Source organism: Chelon labrosus, assembly GCF_963514085.1.
Source record: "Chelon labrosus genome assembly, chromosome: 13".
Classification (NCBI taxonomy): domain Eukaryota; kingdom Metazoa; phylum Chordata; class Actinopteri; order Mugiliformes; family Mugilidae; genus Chelon; species Chelon labrosus.
Genome location: NC_140346.1, coordinates 24,066,560 through 24,083,163, shown reverse-complemented (window position 1 = coordinate 24,083,163; position 16,604 = coordinate 24,066,560). Strand labels below are relative to the sequence as shown.

At 44.7% G+C, this 16,604-nt stretch overlaps 1 protein-coding gene across 2 annotated transcripts; it reads right to left on the bottom strand.

Moving 5' to 3' along the window:
- Positions 1-2,336: 2,336 nt before the first annotated feature.
- LOC311498233 (high affinity cationic amino acid transporter 1-like) lies at positions 2,337-16,270 on the bottom strand. 2 transcript variants are annotated; one of them, XM_084558744.1, is made up of 12 exons: positions 16,207-16,231; positions 11,058-11,466; positions 10,806-10,964; positions 10,529-10,700; positions 10,305-10,438; positions 10,001-10,223; positions 8,614-8,753; positions 7,841-7,943; positions 7,078-7,277; positions 6,816-6,967; positions 5,236-5,344; positions 2,337-5,143 (listed from the first exon to the last, which is right to left on the bottom strand). In XM_084558744.1, the coding sequence occupies exons 2-12, from the start codon at positions 11,425-11,427 to the stop codon at positions 4,968-4,970; spliced, it is 1,938 nt and encodes a 645-aa protein (XP_084414870.1). In that variant the 5' UTR covers positions 11,428-11,466; positions 16,207-16,231; the 3' UTR covers positions 2,337-4,967. The 2 variants fall into 2 exon arrangements, with proteins under 2 accessions (XP_084414870.1, XP_084414869.1); XM_084558743.1 differs by having other exon boundaries at positions 2,338-5,143; positions 11,058-11,469; positions 16,207-16,270.
- Between the last annotated feature and the right edge of the window lie 334 nt (positions 16,271-16,604).

The window sequence follows — 16,604 nt, the reverse complement described above, 5'->3', positions numbered from 1 at the left end:
GTTTTTAAGTTTTCATCTGGATAATAATAACAAGGATGAAAAATGGTTCAGTTTATAAGATAGTGACAGCCAATCTTTATGAATGGAAACACTCAATTTTTTTTTTTTACTGGAAAGAAACCAGAAGGAAATTTGGGCCAAAATCAATATCACTCAGAACTCCAAAAAACAACAGCATTGATTTCTTTAGGTAATCTGATTCATGAAAATGAGGATTCTCACTGTGACTTTCTGGTTTGGTACGTTTCCAAATGTCTCAGTGGATGAAATAAAAAAAGCGTCACAAAGACTTTCTAGACTTTTTAATTTAGTTCAGCCTCATTCTCCTCATGAATCTCTTGAGATGTGAGCGGGCGAGGAAGAGGGTGGTGCTGCTCATGTTACTGAATGACAAAAAAAAAAAAGCGCAGTGCAAGTACACTGAATGACTGCAGTGACAGTCTTCGCTTGCACCCACACTTCATACACTGTACTGCTCTACACTGATGTCACTTACGCTGCTTTGTGTTTTTTATTTCTGTTCTATTTGAACTGATATTCCCCCGGTTGTTCTCCTGCACCGTGCTTCCTGCAGCCCCAACGCCCACGGCTGTGACACCATAACGGCACAAGGAGGAAATTTATGTTCGTCCCAGCAACATGCTCCCCTGAGCATGCTCCCCCATCCCCCCGCCGCTCGGCGACTCACTCTGCCACCTGCCTTCTCATATGCAGCGAGACCTTCTGTGGTGCTCCCGATGAAATCCGTGCATCCTCCGTGGGCCAGAGCTCGCGTGAGGGTTGTTGTATTTTTGTGTGGTGAAACAGAAGTTCTCTGTTTTGGCTGTCATGCATCTGAAGCAGAGCTCAGATCGAGGCCTGTGGTCGTCCACCAAGCTTCACGTGAAAGCTTAATGTAGGATTCTCATGAAATATTGAAGATGAATGAAAATGGAGGCTCCAGTCGACCTCCCATTTAATGCATCGGTGACCCTGACTTCTTTGTGTAACCAGCCAGAGATAAGATATTCCTCTGTTGCTGAAACAACAGCAAAGGTGTCTGTGCGGACCTACAGGTGAAGGCACATAAGAGCAAAATACAGTGGAACTTGAGGTAAATTCAAGAATATGCAATCTTTATGGGTTAAATTAATTTTCTACACTTGTGGATAGTTGAGGCCTTGGCGGCTGCTGTGGATGCTGCTCACTGGTGCTCTCACACCTCACATAATGTGACCAAACTCAGGCCTTTTGGATGACTGTGGTGACTCAAGCTGCACCAGCAGACATCTGTCACTCCACTATTACTAATGTCCATTCATTCAAATCACGCAGCCTGGTTCCTCACTCCAAGATGGCTAAATATACTGCAAAGTGCATGACAAAAAAAAAAAAAAGAGGAAGAACATGTGCTGCTGCTTTTAGAAGAGACACAAACATGTAAATTACAGAGCACACCATCTATGTCATGGACGCTCACACTCTCTGAGGTGAGCCCACCCACGGCGCAGCGAGGTTACCTTTGAATCAGCGTGGCCGTGCGCAACAGCCAGATTAGAGGCGCCTCTCCTGCGTTTAACAATTAGCAGACGACTTGAACGCAACGCAAGGTTATTTAGAACACCACAAACAACAGGCTCGTCCGCAGACTCCCCCGACTGATGCGCCAGTGTCAATAGATCCAATTAACGCCGCCGCCGATCCGACACGGAGGTGGAGGAGAGACAGAAAGAAAGCAGGCCGTGTTTATAATTAAAATCCTTACCGGCTGGATTCGGGGTAATCCGCTGGAGAGGAGCTACGCCGCGGAGAGAGGGAGGAGGAGGAGGAGGATGGAGACATCCAGCTTGAGCCGAGATGGAGAGGACACAGTCTGCAGCATCGCTGGAAAACAGGGAGGAGAGGTGAGGAGAGGAGAGGAGAGGACGCCGATGTGAGCTCAGGACGCCCCCTGCAGGTGAGACCCTGAAACTGAAATCCATCCAAGTGGAGCAACAAGAAGAAACATACCGGCATGACAGATATCACAGAGTTATTAAAACAGAGAAATGTGAAAATGAAAATAAAAGTATTTTTTGCAAAATAATACAAAAAAAATCAAAGATTACAGAAGTAGGACAAAAAAACAGGAAAAGAAATAAAGAGGAGAACACAGATGTAACACAGAGGGATGAGTATAATTAAAATTTCCTTCCTTCCTAATATTGTGTAGGTCTCCCTTGTGCCTCCAAAACAGTTGTGACTCATCAGAGAATGGACATGGGCCTTCTGAGGGTGTCCTGTGGCGTCTGCCAACAGGATGTTGTTAGTGGGGGGGGCATTTGAGGGGAGGGGCCTCTGTGGCTCATTCCACAGATACTTCATCAGTTTGGGATCTAGTGAATTTGGAGGCCAGGTCAACACCTTGTGCAGTTCTTCCTAAAGCATTAATGCGTGTGTGTCTGTGTCAGGCTGCATCCTCCCTGCATCAAGGAGTGTCATTGCTATGGGGTGGGGGTGCCTGGTCTGGTCTAGGTGGGTGCAGTATGTCTAAGTAACATCCAAACTAATGAATGCCTGGCCCAGAATTTTCCCAGCAGAACACTGAATTGTCACGGGATGGTCAATGTTATTCACTTCTCCTGTCAGTGGTCATAATGTTGTGGCTGTTCGGTCTACATATAGGGCAAAAAAAGACGAAATCTGCGCTTTAACTTTGTACATCATTTATTTACAGCAGGAACTATACAAACCAAAACCAACATCAAGACAACACAGGGTAAACGGTCTGCCTTCACCACGCTGATACACTGAACATTATAAAGTAGCAGCACTAGAACATCTAGACTTTACATATCTGCGCAGCATGCAAATGTTTACATGAACCAGACGGCGTCCCTGATGCTACCTCCTGACAAGTAACTACAGCAAACAGTAAAATATTACTGCCCATGTAACAAATAGATAGGGTTAGCGGTTCGAATCCCCGGAATGTGCCACATGCCGGAGCGTCCTTGAGCAAGACACTGAACCCCCCCAGTTGCTCCCAGTGCGTGGCACTGGGGTGTGAATGCGTGTGTGCTTGTGTAAACGAATGGGTAGATGTGTCTGTGACTGTAAAGCGCCTTGAGTACCAATAGGTAGAAAAGCGCTATATAAAAGCAAGGCCATTTACCATTTAAAAAGACAATAATGCACTTGGTTTTAGAATAAAGAATTAAAGCAGAGGTCTTCAACAGGGGGTCCGCGACCCCTAGGAGGTCCGCAGAGGTACTGCAGGGTGGTCGCAATTTTTTTTTCTCCATAAATTTAAATGTCTTTAAATTCACATACACATAAATAGGGAGGCCCCACTACATCTCTCCGTCAGTCTGGGGGTCCTTGGCCTGGAAAACATTGAAGACCCCTGAACTAAAGCTATATGTGATCATGTTCAACGGTTTTGGACGTATCCCAGCATATAATGCATTTATTTACAAAAGGAACTAGCTGATAGATTAAAAAAAAAAAAAAAAAAGAATTTACCACAGCACAATATCATTTCACTGCTCTGTGATTATTTACAAGGCCGTCTAGTATTTATGGCATCTTTGGTGCTACTACTAGAAACGTGGACAGAAAGTGTCAGTTGTCAGTCGTCAGGTTGACAAATAAATAGAGAAAGAAAAATGCACCGTAGTGTATTTTAATGCACCTGCTCACTGGTGAATACAGGATAGTAATAATAAAAAAAAGAAGGGACTTTTTCAACAGGGATTTTTCCACCTTGTTGCAGTTTGCAACGCACATACGCGGTCACGTTAGCTGCCCTGTGGACCCGCAAACGCTGGCAATCGGCTTCCGCGGTGAGTAAAATCATGCCCGACCAACAGATGGAGTACAGCTCGAGGTACACGGTTACAGCCGGTGCGGAAAGTTCCTGGATGTATAGCATGAGCTTTGTCTTTTCAAAATAAAAGCAAAACATGAGTATTGTATTCCTGCGAAAACCACAGTTGTGCAGCGTGTCACAGACTGATTGTACTTCACCTCATCTAGAAGTATGTGAACTAAAAGCTGAAAAGCCATCCACTTAGGGGAAATTCCTAAACGTGCACTTTATATCCTGACAATATATGTGTATTTCAGAAGGCCAGCCATATATTGATTCTCTAAAGGTGTGACATTCATTTGATAAAAAGGCACCTGAAATATATATATATATATATATATATATATCGATTCATATTAGCAGCTTTTTATTTTCTTTGGCTGATTCAAATAGTGCAATTCCCTGACGGAGACAATGCTGTGTAGAGTCAGTCAGCTGTAAGGCAAGTCTATTAACGCTTCCACGTGGAGATATACTGATAATACAGTACTGTAGCGGGTCAATACTTAGCACCACGCTGTATTTCTCTGAGCTGAATAGCTAATGCTGTTAAAACAGCCACAGTTGTACTTTCTGTATCTGTCCTTAGTAACAAAATAGATTGATATAAAACTCCATAGTTGTACCTCAGAGGCAAACAAAAAGGCACTTGTTCAAAAAAAAAAAAAAAATACTTTTTTTTCTGTAAACAACCAACATATGAAAACTAATTTTGAATTAAAATGTAAAATGTAAAATATTGGACCATTATTTTGTTATTCTGTCGATTAAAGGGACTAAATAAAGTTTAACGACAGACGTGTTTGTGCTTTGTCGCCGTCAATATTTCAAATTGCATAACATACCAAAAAAAAAAAATAAAAAAAATTAAAACAGTAAAATAGTTATAACTGAAATGTTGGTTTTCAAATGTTTGCAGGTTCATATTGTTTCATTTAAAAGATACTCTCACGTCTAATTAGCCTTTTAGCTTTCATCAAAAGGTCGTTAAAATCTTTTGGTTAGAACTAGGAAACAATTAAACACTCCGATTGGAAGGATGCATAAAAGTCTCCATGTGTCTCCTGGACCTGCAGCTATTTTAGAAAACAAGTCAGTGTTTCATGTACTAGAAGCTAGAAGAGATCAGAGAACCTCCTCAGGAATCTTCGTCATCATTGTCTGGCGTCGAGTTCGCTGCGTCGCGAAGGAAGGCTTCCTTCTCCGTCGCCATCGGCTCCCCTTTTATCCTGCACGCGGGCGTGTAGATGTCAGAGCTGCTCAGCGCTGCCTCCGCACTGTTGCGAATGCCGTAGCCGAAGTAGATTACGAAACCTACGAATGGTGCGAACGCGTTAATGCAAAAACACGCAAATCCCTTTTAACAACAGGAATACAGAATGTTTGTCATTGTTGGCGAAAAGTACCTAAAGCCATCCAGATGGCAAAGCGCAGCCACGTTCCTCTGTCGAGCTGCATCATCAGGTACACGTTGACAAACATGCTGATGACCGGGACGACGGGCAGCAAGGGAACCTGAGGACAGAGTGCATGAGACGTTAAGAAAAGATAGGCACAATCATTCACACAAATGGTCCATGGTATAGCCGATCTCAGTTCTTATCAGAATTTGAGTCCAGTAACTCTACAGTGCTCAGGTGATGCGCCTAACTCATAGACTGTATAAAGATGGACGGTGGAACAGCTCCTCAAAGTGGAGCCAGAGCAAGTAGAGCTCCCCCTGGTGGCTGGCTGCAGTATAGATCATAAGCTCCACCCCCTCCATGTCAGTGGATGGGACCTTGATCAAACTCTAAAATACATGTCAAACTTTTTTTTTTCCAAGGATGGTTTTTAGGTAGTAGCATAATTCTGATGTATACAGTAGTCCCTCGCTATAACGCAGTTTCGCGGACTTTTTTAGTGCAATTTGGCATGCTTTTTTTTTTTTTTTTTTTTTACAGCGCATTGTTTTCTGCGTCCTGATTGGCTAAGGGACTGTAGACCATTGTCAATCAATCTCCTCCGTACGGTGTCTCTTGTACAGTACAGAATGCGTTCAGCTTGCCAAATTTACATATACAGTATCTTTGATCGCTGGCAGTGTGACTGAAGTGCGGTATGTTTGCAAGTTATTGAGAAAAGTGTATAAAGTGTGTAGTGAGGGGTTTTGCAACCTTAAAACATTTATAATCATTGTAAAAAAATAAAGCTGACTACTTCGCGGATTTCGCCTATCGCGGGTTATTTTTAGAACGTAACTCCCGCGATAAACGAGGGACCACTGTACTCAACTCTCCGTTTTGTTTTAGTTTGTAATTTGACGCTACAGAAACTGGATCTGACCTCATGAGGACTACCAGCTGCCATGCCAACTGCTCCGTAAGAGTAGGAAAAAATTAATAAATAAGGACAGTGTATAATCCAACATTTCCTTGTAAATGGTGGAGGTAGAGCAGAGCGAGTCTTATGCCCGGGAAAATAGCATCAGTTTGGCCAGTGTAAGGAAATGGGGACGCATTGTCCATGTTTATATACAGTCTATGCCACGACTACGCTGCTGCTACCTAATCACTGCACAAAGACCGGCAAAACGGAGTGATCGGAAGTTCGGACTGGCTTCCAGGCTAACAGCGCATTTGTATTTTGAGCATTTTATACAGAAGGCATTCCCTCAAATGCCCATTTTATTTAATTGATTTTATTGAACAACTTCATGTCACAAATCAATCTCAAAGGCACGCCAAACATTTAAGACTGTTTTCCAGGCGGGTTCCATTCCTTTCATTACATCGTGAAAATGTTTTAAAAATGCACTGGCAAGGAGCCTGAAATAACAATGAAAAGTAAACTTCATTCATGGACTTAACTCATGTGCACACAATCAGTCGTAGCCGTTGGGCTAAAAGATGTCCAGGTTAGGAGCAATAATAAAGAGTATGGCTAATTTTACACATATAACGCTTTGCTCATGTAGTTATGGAATAGTACCAAACAACACACTAACCTTAAAGGCAAGCTTGGTTTTGCTCTGCGGCTGTCGGAACACAATTAAGGTGACAAGCATACAGACGACCGCGAGAATGGCAAGGATAGACAGAGACCAGGGCGCCATCCCTCCTTGAACCGCGACAACACTGAAAACACACACCAAAACACCTGGTGGGGGGAAAAAACAAGACAGGAAACCAGATGGCGTGAGACGGATCCGGAAGCAGATGAATTATTCAGCCGCTTTCACCCATTCTGCACGGAGCTCTCGGTCTTACCGAGTGTGGCGGTGCAAATGTTGACAGTGAACCCGGACAGGGGGGACGGCTCGGTGTTCAAAGGGAATAGGAGATTCTTGATAGTGAAGCGGTCGTCCGGCTGTGGCAGGATGTCAACGCTCCCCTCGGAATCTGCCAGTTCAGGTTCATCCTGGGTGTTGGCCATCTCGTAGGCAGCGCTGGGCTGTTCAGGCTGGTACCTGCAGACGTTTGAACAGACACAGTTACAGGTGGTGTCCCTAAACTAGAGTTCACGAGAGGCTGAGGACATGCTGCACACAAAATCAAACCATTCAAATCATTCATTAGGGTAATCTAATATGCATTTCTATTACAAAGCTCACACCTTCTAGTAAAGCTTGCAGGAGCTCCCAGATAATTATGTTTGAGAAATTATTTTCAACTTGTAGAAATTGTGCAAATGTTGTATTCACTTATTGCACTTAATTCTCTTATTCTGATTGTCCTGTCCTATGTCTTATCATGTTTTTGTGTTACCTGCCTAAGGATGCAAATTAGCACTGTTGCTATAATGCGGCATATTTACGCCTATTGCTGTCTGAATAGAATAGGTCCCTATCTAATAAATACACATCCTAATAAGACTCCATTTTCTTCTCAAGTGCGAATAGTTCCTGCTATCATGTATCAGTGCTTGAACCCTGCAAGTCTCGCATCTAATCTGACTGGTCTGACTAGACTCTCCGCCTGGCCAAGTGGCTCTAGTGGTGTTCTGCCAGACTCGTATGCGCAGAGAAACTACCTGAGGACCAGCACGCAGGCAGCCACCAGAGTATAGGCCAGCAAGGTGCCAATGGACATGAGGTCAACCAGGTCCTTCAAGTCAAACAGGAAAGCCATCACAGCTGCAGGGCACACAGGGGAAGAAAAAATAAGACACAGCGTCAGGACAAAGCTTTAAAATGCACACATTCACCAAGATATAAAACAGACATTGTGTTTAATTTAAGTAATATTTATAAATAAGGCAATCATTTTCTAGGTGTACATTTGAATTTACTTCCAGCCATGCGTGAGTTTGCCACCGTCCTCCTCCCACAAAGGGGCACTCCTGCCTCGGGGCCTCCTCCAGGCTACCTACCAGACATGAGCCCCGCCACCATGGTGGAGATGATGGGCGTCTTCCTCTCGCTGACACGCGCCAGACACGAGAAGAGCAGACGGTCCCGAGCCATAGCAAAGATAATGCGAGGGAGCGGAAACATGGAGCCAAGGAGACTAAGGCAAGGATGAAGGATGAAGGGAGGAGGAGGAGGAGGAGGAGGAGGAGGAGGAGGCACAGATTTACAACTTATAGAACTGTTTGAGAACTCTGTGTCACACGAGGCCTCAACCTTTCTCAGCCCAAATAAGCAGCCCTAAGGATGCTAGAGTTACAGGAGCTAAAGAAGACTCTCGTTATGCTGCATTCCAAACTGGGCTCTGAGCTCTTGCGTTGAGGACACGTGTACCGAGAGTCTTGCGGGGTCCTGACCAGAACCCCAGCCAGTTAGTGAGTTTAGCTGGTGACCTCACCTGCCACAACACCCGATGTTACTGTAGCTATTAGCGGGGTTTTGGTGCGCGGGTTGATTTTAGCCAAACTTTTGAAGAGCAGGCCATCCTCTGCCATGGCCCAGATCACTCTGGGCATTGGGAACATGGAGCCGAGTAAACTAGTACGGGAGAGAGAGAGGAAAGCATGCCGAGCAAGGGAATGCACACAGTTAGATATTATAATAAGCACAGGAGCTTTTTACTGTAACTGCACGTTTTTGTTTTTTTACACTAAATCTCAAAAAGACCACTCCTTTAAATACTTAATAAAAACTACTAGCACTTAGTCATTGATATTGGGTGATAAGGTCTGATATAATCGGCATAAAAATGTTTATGGGTTAATGTACAGACTTCCGCAAATGATTGCCATGAAGCTGGAAGCTTGTTGCCGTCTGAAATAATGTGTGTAGTAGCATTAACTTGAGTTAAGTTAAAAAAAATTAATAAAAAATGGCCCAACGGCCAAAGATGTCCACATACTTTTGCCCCAAAGATGTATGTAAGGGCAAACATGCCAGTTAGCAAAGTGTGTAGGGATTTTCTTAGTAAATATTCTCATTAATCACTTCTAACACACTGTGTTGATAAAAACACATGCACAGATATCCAGTCCATACACTTATTCTGTCTCCAACATGATGTGCACTTTAAACTTTTTTTGTTTTGCACCTTATTAGTGTTTTTAATACTACATACACTGACCAGCCATAACATTACGACCACCTTCCTAATATTGTGTAGGTCTCCCTTGTGCCTCCAAAACAGTTGTGACTCATTGGAGAATGGACATGGACCTTCTGAGGGTGTCCTGTGGTGTCTGGCAACACAATGTTGTTAGTGGGGGCCTTTGGGTCCTATGGGTTGAGGGGAGGGGCCTCTGTGGATCATCTCACAGATACTTGATCAGTTTGGGATCTAGTGAATTTGGAGGCCAGGTCAACACTTTGTGCTGTTCTTCATGTTTTTTTTAGTTGTTTTTAAAGCGTTTTTGTGTGTGTGCCTGTGTCAGGCTGCATCCTGCTGGGGATGGCTGCTGCCATCAAGGAGTGTCATTGCTATGAGGTGGGGGGTGCCTTGTCTGGTCTAGGTGGGTGCTACATGTCTAAGTAACATCCACACAAATGAATGCCAGGTCCAAAAGTTTCCCAGCAGAACACTGTATCATCACAAGACGGTAAATGTCATTTACTTCTCCCGTCAGTGGTCATAATGTTATGCCTGATCTGTGTACAACTTCCCTTAGACTGAGTGAAAAAGGAAAACATATTAAAATCTGCTTCTTAATGTACTAGAATTAATCATTCCTAAAAAAACAGCATGCTGAACAATTCCAAGTCCTCTCTCATGCTGAGGAGACACTTACCTGGTCGACAAAGCACATAAGGAGCCAATAGCCACTGCGTAAGTGGCTCCCTCCCAACCCACATACTTAAAGGCCACTGGCAGAGGGCTGTTCTTGTCCAGCATATAATAAGGCATCATCACAGTGAGGGCTGCGGATACGCCAAAGTACGCCACGAAACAGATGAGGAGAGAGGCCACGATCCCGATAGGAATGGCCCTCTGGGGATTCTTCACTTCTTCTCCTGGGGGAGGAAACGTAACCGGATTTGTCAGAGGACAGAGCTTGCGTTTGTGCTTAGCAATTAAATGTGTACTCCCCTCACCTGTAGTGGCAATGCAGTCAAACCCAACGAAGGCATAAAAACAGGTGGCGGCGCCAGAAAGGACTCCAGACACGCCAAAAGGCATGAAACCGCCATCACCGAGCATTTTCTTTAGTTCTTTGTACTCAGACATACTGGAAATGGAAAGAAACATTTGCTAATACTACCTCTGGCTTATCTCTTGGCACATTATACATTTTTATAAATGAGATCATTTCACCCACTTAGAGGTCAGGTTTGCGGTGCTGTTGAGGATCTCTTGAGGGTCCAAGCTCCAGTTTTTGAGGTTTCCTTTAACCAGGCCAGAGATGATCACAAACACCAGCACCACCACATTGATGCAGGTGAATACTTTATTCACCATGGCCGACTCTTTGACTCCGAACGCGAGCAGTCCTGCAAGCCGTTAACATAAAATGAGTGTGATACATGAAAGAAATCGATGTAAAGCAACGAAAAAACTAGATAAGACATGAGTTGGACATCCGAGCTGTTCCTGACCTGTCAGAGTGAGTATGATGAAGACAGCAAATATGTCTGGGTACTCTGCCAGGATTCCCGGGGCTTTCATGGTCATGTATTGTCGGCAAAAATCTTCAATGTGCTTTCCAATCAGCTCATCGAAGGTTGCGCTCCATGCCCTGGCCACACTGGAAGTTCCTGTGCAGGGCAAAGTATTCACGTAAGCTGACGAAATTACAAATAACTAACAACAGCTAACCCCCCCTTCCTTCTTTATTTAAGGTGTCTCACCAATGACGTAAGAGAGTATGAGGTTCCAGCCTGTGATGAAAGCCCACAGCTCTCCAACCGTCACGTAGCTGTAGAGGTAGGCCGAGCCAGTTTTGGGGACGCGCGCTCCGAACTCCGCGTAGCACAGACCGGCCAAGACAGAGGCCAGGGCGGCGATGAGGAAGGACAGGACGATGGCCGGCCCGGAGCCGTCGCGGGCCACGGCGCCGGCGAGGACGTAGACGCCGGCGCCGAGCGTGCTCCCCACACCCAGGGCCACCAGGTCGAACGTGTTGAGGCATCGAGACAGGCGGGACTCGTCCGCGTTGCAGTCCACCACCTTCACCCGCAGGAGCTGCTTCCCGACGCTTTTTAACGTCGCCAGAATCATCCTGGCTGGAAGTGCAGGAGCGGTTCAAGTGAATAATACCTGCTGATTAAAGCAAGACAGGATTAACAAGAGTGTTGAGATTGCCAAGCGTCTTAAAAAAAAAAAAATGCTGAAGGGCAAAAACTACGGCTCTATTTTAAGGCTTTATGCAAATCAAATGTGGGCCGCAAAGTATTTCCACTCAGTAGACAGGTTTTAGTCTTGTTTACGGAAGCTGTGAAATAAAAACAAAGGATCAGTTTTGAGTATGTGCTCAAATTGTTCCGTTCACTTTGAAAATGTTCTTATCAGCCCTGATAATAATCCTTACACACTGCAAAGATTTTGCAAAAAACAAAGACGATAAACCAAACCATGATGATCTCAGCTATTTCACACCCACATTATCTGCCAAATAACGGTATTTTGTCAGCGGTGTGCCACGTGTTAGTCGTTTCATATCCTCTTCTAAACCAGCACAGCAGAAACCCATACAGGCACACACTCACTATTAAAGCTCAGTCCAAAATATGATCCCCTGCTTCCTCCGCGGAGCTCAACTGCTTCTGCGTATCGGTTTCCCTTCTCGTCCTTCTCCGGCTCTGGAGTCAGATTTGGATGAACGGAGCCGGGAGAGGCGTTTACAAGCACTGCTTTGACATGTGACAAAGATGCCTTCATGAGAGTACCACCCTATTCAGGTGTCCGGCTCACAAATAGCACAGTGACACATCACATGGCCTCAGGAGCAGCTGTGACGACAGCCACGTTAGGCCAGGGGGGGCTCTTCTCGTTGCTTTCAAGCCGAGACAGCTGGAAAATTACAACCTGATTACACTGTTTTACCTTTTTACAGCTGAAATACAGTTCCAGCAACGTACAGTTCAGCCTGTCGTATATTCATGGTGAAGTTGAGCAGTTTTGTGTTTTGACGGGGTTGCAGTGACCCGGACAGTACGAGCCAGACACGTCATCCCAGCGAAAGCAGAAAAGCTGAAACCAGAAGTGTCGCTAATGTCAAAAGAAGTCTGACATTAAACAATATGCACCTGCAACTTGCGCAACGGAACTTTTGCCACGAGCCAGAAAGGAAATAAACAAAGCAAAATGTTCAGTGCCAAATGCAGAGACATACCGGAGCATGCACGTGCACGTGATGTGACAAGCAGAGGCCGAGCTAAAAGAGGAGTGTTGGGGCAGGAGGGGACCCTGCCCCCTTTTCGACCAATCGCGGAGCCCGCGTGTGACACACGGACGCTTCGGGGGGCAAATTTGGAACGGCAGTCGGTCACATGTTCTTGGCTATTCAGCCGTAGGCAAAACACTTCTGCACTTTGAGATGACTTTTATTTTGGCGGTGACATTGTTTGTGCAGGAGGACAGAACCACAATGACAATAAGACATTTATCAGTGGGCAGAATTAAAGTGGTTTATGGTAAATGAAATTTAAAGATAACAATACGTGCAAAATGTGTGTGACATTCACATACTGGACCAGAGTGTGTTTGCTCCCGATCCCTGTGTCTGGGAAACCCTTCACCTGAAGCAACAGAGCAACCCGACTTGTTTAAACCTGCACGTTGAGAGGAAAGCTTGCCAACAGCCGTCAACCGCAGCTTTTTCACCAGAACTTAAAAAGAAAGACAACAAACGACAAGAGCCGCGTCTGAAACCGCCAAACTTCACACTTGGTTTGGGAGGGGTCTTTCGCAGCACGGCAAAAACCGCCGCCTGCCCTTGTGGTGCAACTGCGGACGGCCTAAACGGAGCGCCACGTGAGGGTGGTCGTAAAATATACAAATTACACGAGGCAAACAGACTTTTCTGTCCACAGATTCAGACCTTGGTGATTCCTCTAGAGGACATACCAACCATGGGACATTAAAAGTAAAGACAGACAAATAAAAACACCCAAAAGGAACAAAATTGCTACTATCTTTTAATTGTCCAAGCAACAAAGTGAGTCTTAAACTAAAAAAAATGAAACAAATGATCCCAAAAACAACCAGACTTCAAAATAAAAAGGATTCCTTTCACGATAGATCAGATAAATAGTCACTTAGAGCTGATATCACCTTTTTTATAGCAGTTAAATTCCCAGCTGTGGGCCATTACATGTGTTAGTCTGAAGATAATTTATATTTACATACAGAACAAATCATTACACAACTGATACTGCAGAGCTCCAAGTCTATGTCCTGCTCCATCAATCATCTGTGTCTTCCCTTATGATAACGGATCTATTCAGTGTGCATAACCTACACACACACACACACACACAGCCCAGCCAATAATAGCACCGTCAAGGATGCGGGCTGCGAGATGTTGACACTCCGGATTAACATCGAGCGCTGCGTCAGAGACACTCCCCCAGCGGGGGCGCAGCTGGCGCGACCTTGGAGGCTTGGGAGCGATCCGGTGTTGACACTGTGTCCCTTCCCCGCTCTGCTCTTTGCAATTCATGCAAACAACTCATAAATGTCACAGTGACAGGAGACACAGCAGCTACGCCGTGACTTCCGTCCTCCGGTATCAATATCGTCTACTTCTTTATTGGAGGAAGTTCAGTGAGAAAAAGATGCAGAGTGCAGCACGGATGAACACGACAGCAGTCTAATGGACGCTTTCACTGACTGGATGCAGTGATTAAATCATGTGTGTTTTTAGCTGGGCGTAAAAAACAGTCAGAGGTAGTAATATTTAGCGGTATTTCAAAGTTGAACCAAGTTCCTCAATCTTTTTCTCAGACTGCGTTTCCTTGCCAAGCGTTAAAACCTCAAGATTGTGTTGTGACACACCTACATTTGCGGTTAATATCTCTCTACTCACCCGTAAAGTTTACTGACTGCATCCTACACAGTTGTGACACTACTGTGTCAAATCGTTTTTCCTAAACCGTTTCTGCAATTTCAGGGAGAAAAGGTAAAAGATTGTATTTAACTTTTCTTTAATGAATAAGTACACAAAGCTGGAGATTAGCCAACAATAACATGAAGATTTAACAGTCATTGGCATTTCCCAAGTTACTCTGCTGTTTTTGTTTTGGTTTTTTTCCATTTCCAGGTAGTTTCAATGAACCGAGGTGTAGCAACACACGGACCCCACCCGAAACACGCCCATATTTGTACTTGGCCTTCGTGTTGAGATTGCATCTTTTACAGTTGAGACCTGCCAGGTACACGAACCCAAACTTCCTGCGACAATATCTGTGAACGTGACATACACACACACGCAGTATAACGCAGGTGTCAAACATACGGACCGTGGGCCAAAAAGCGGCCCGCCAGAGGGTCTAATTTGGCCCGCAGCATGAATTTGCTATTTCTAATTTGCCCACTGTTTCAGGAAGAGAAGTGGACAGAACACAACGCTGAGACCCAGGACTATAAAGCACACAGCAATGTGCCCAAATTAAACTTATTTTACTTAAGAAATTAAATTCTTCTCCTAATTTACTTGTTTACTTTGCACTAAAACAAATAGAAAAAGTCTAGAGTTGTCGTTACTTGTAAGTTACTATTCTGTTATCTTACTGGTCTGGCCTGCTTGAGGTCAACTTGGGCTGTATAGCATGTGGCCCCTGGACTAAAATGACTTTGACAGCCCTGCAGTGTAAGGTTAAAACAATACCAGCAATCCAGCTACACTATCTATCACATACACCAAATAAAAAGGATTCATGTAGGGAGATACAAACACACCGACAATGAAGATAAAAGTGGGACACGGGCGTACAGCTGTAGGTCAGCGGCCCCTCGGTCCCTCGGGTCAATTTGGACTCGTGGGTCAGATCGCATCCACCTTCAGATATTTTTATCTGAGCTGCACGCTTGTGAAAGTTTTGTGATTGCATCTCAACCGGTTTTATCACATTGTCAACATCTGTAAACAGACAGATAGAAAACTACAACTTCCAGTAGCTGCCCACTGCTGGACTATGAAACACAGAAACCTGGTGATTTGAGCACAGCAGACTGGGGCATGTAACTGAATTAGGATTATGAACAGGAGGAGAGATTACGCAGAGCGATAACTCACTAAATGTACATGTGGTTGTCGGTTTCAAAAAAATAATTAAATAAATAAGAAAAAGAAAAAGGGGAAGTTCCACTTTAACCAATTCCTGCCTGAATAAAAATGATACTGAAGAAAAGGAAGACTCTTCGGTGGATTGTGTTGCTGCTATTCTGATATTTGCGCACACAAGATAAAACTATTTATGAGTTTAATGAAATCCAATTCAAAAGGTGGGTGTAACATTCAGTTTCCCAAGGACACTGAACGCATCTTCCACTATTTAAAACGGCTAAATCAACCAACTTAACGTTCTTATTTTTATCCTAACTTTTTTTTAAAGGCTTTAAAAGTTAATAAGGCTGATGCAAAAGTGTGCAAGATCTGCATTTATTTACAGCGTGGGTTCAAACGAGGCCAAGCAGACTTCTCCTCCTGCACGGTGATGATCGTGGCGCTATAAAAGGCAATGTTTCTCCCCACGCACAGCTGCGTCTAGCTGTTTCAAACCTTAAACATCACTAAACATCAACACGGACGCGCGTAAAGCGGTTCCACACTGTGGATCGTTATTTGCGACTCGACTACTTAAAAAACGTGCAGCCCGGTATTGGAGGGAGAACTGAAGCGGCTCTTTTTGTTTTATTGCATCAGCCGGGAACGACTCTTCCTCCTTCCAGACCATGTGGGGGCACTTCCTTATGGGAGTCGGCGCGGCTGAGGAGAAAACCCGCGCTGCAGCCTGGCGGATTCATTCAGAAGTAAAAGTCTGCGTTTCTACTTACTTTTTGAAGATCGTGTCGATTCCACTTCAGACAAAAAAACGTTGAATCTAATTATTTCTTCCGCCCCCGAAACTTGCGATCGCGTAGGAGGAGGAGCGCGGATGCCCAAGCCCCTCTGCGTTTCCACCAATGGGCTCCACTCTGTCGTCTGAGAGTAGAGAGTATACAGGAGGGAGTGTCTACTTGCAGTGTCTAGCCCCCAGATGGCGCTCACTTGCAGTACATGCTCTTCCCGAGGATGCATCCTCTTTGAGGCCTCCTGGATGCTGATCAGAAACAGCACCACCTCCTGCAGTCATGCCTTAATTTTAAATGAGTCCTATATCAGTGTGCATATGTTGACATCTCTCCCTGCTGTTCCCCCTGCCTTTCATCGTTGCTTGCAAGCGCTCACATCA

What these genes read in the sequence shown, in the direction of transcription:
- LOC311498233 (XM_084558743.1), bottom strand. Translation starts at nt 11,427, where the DNA reads ATGATTCTGGCGACGTTAAAAAGCGTCGGGAAGCAGCTCCTGCGGGTG. An exon ending in TGACTGCATTGCCACTACAG is followed by an intron (nt 10,224 to 10,304) that starts GTGAGGGGAGTA and finishes TTCCTCCCCCAG; the next exon opens with GAGAAGAAGTGAAGAATCCC. An exon ending in AACATCGGGTGTTGTGGCAG is followed by an intron (nt 7,944 to 8,613) that starts GTGAGGTCACCA and finishes TGTGCCCTGCAG; the next exon opens with CTGTGATGGCTTTCCTGTTT.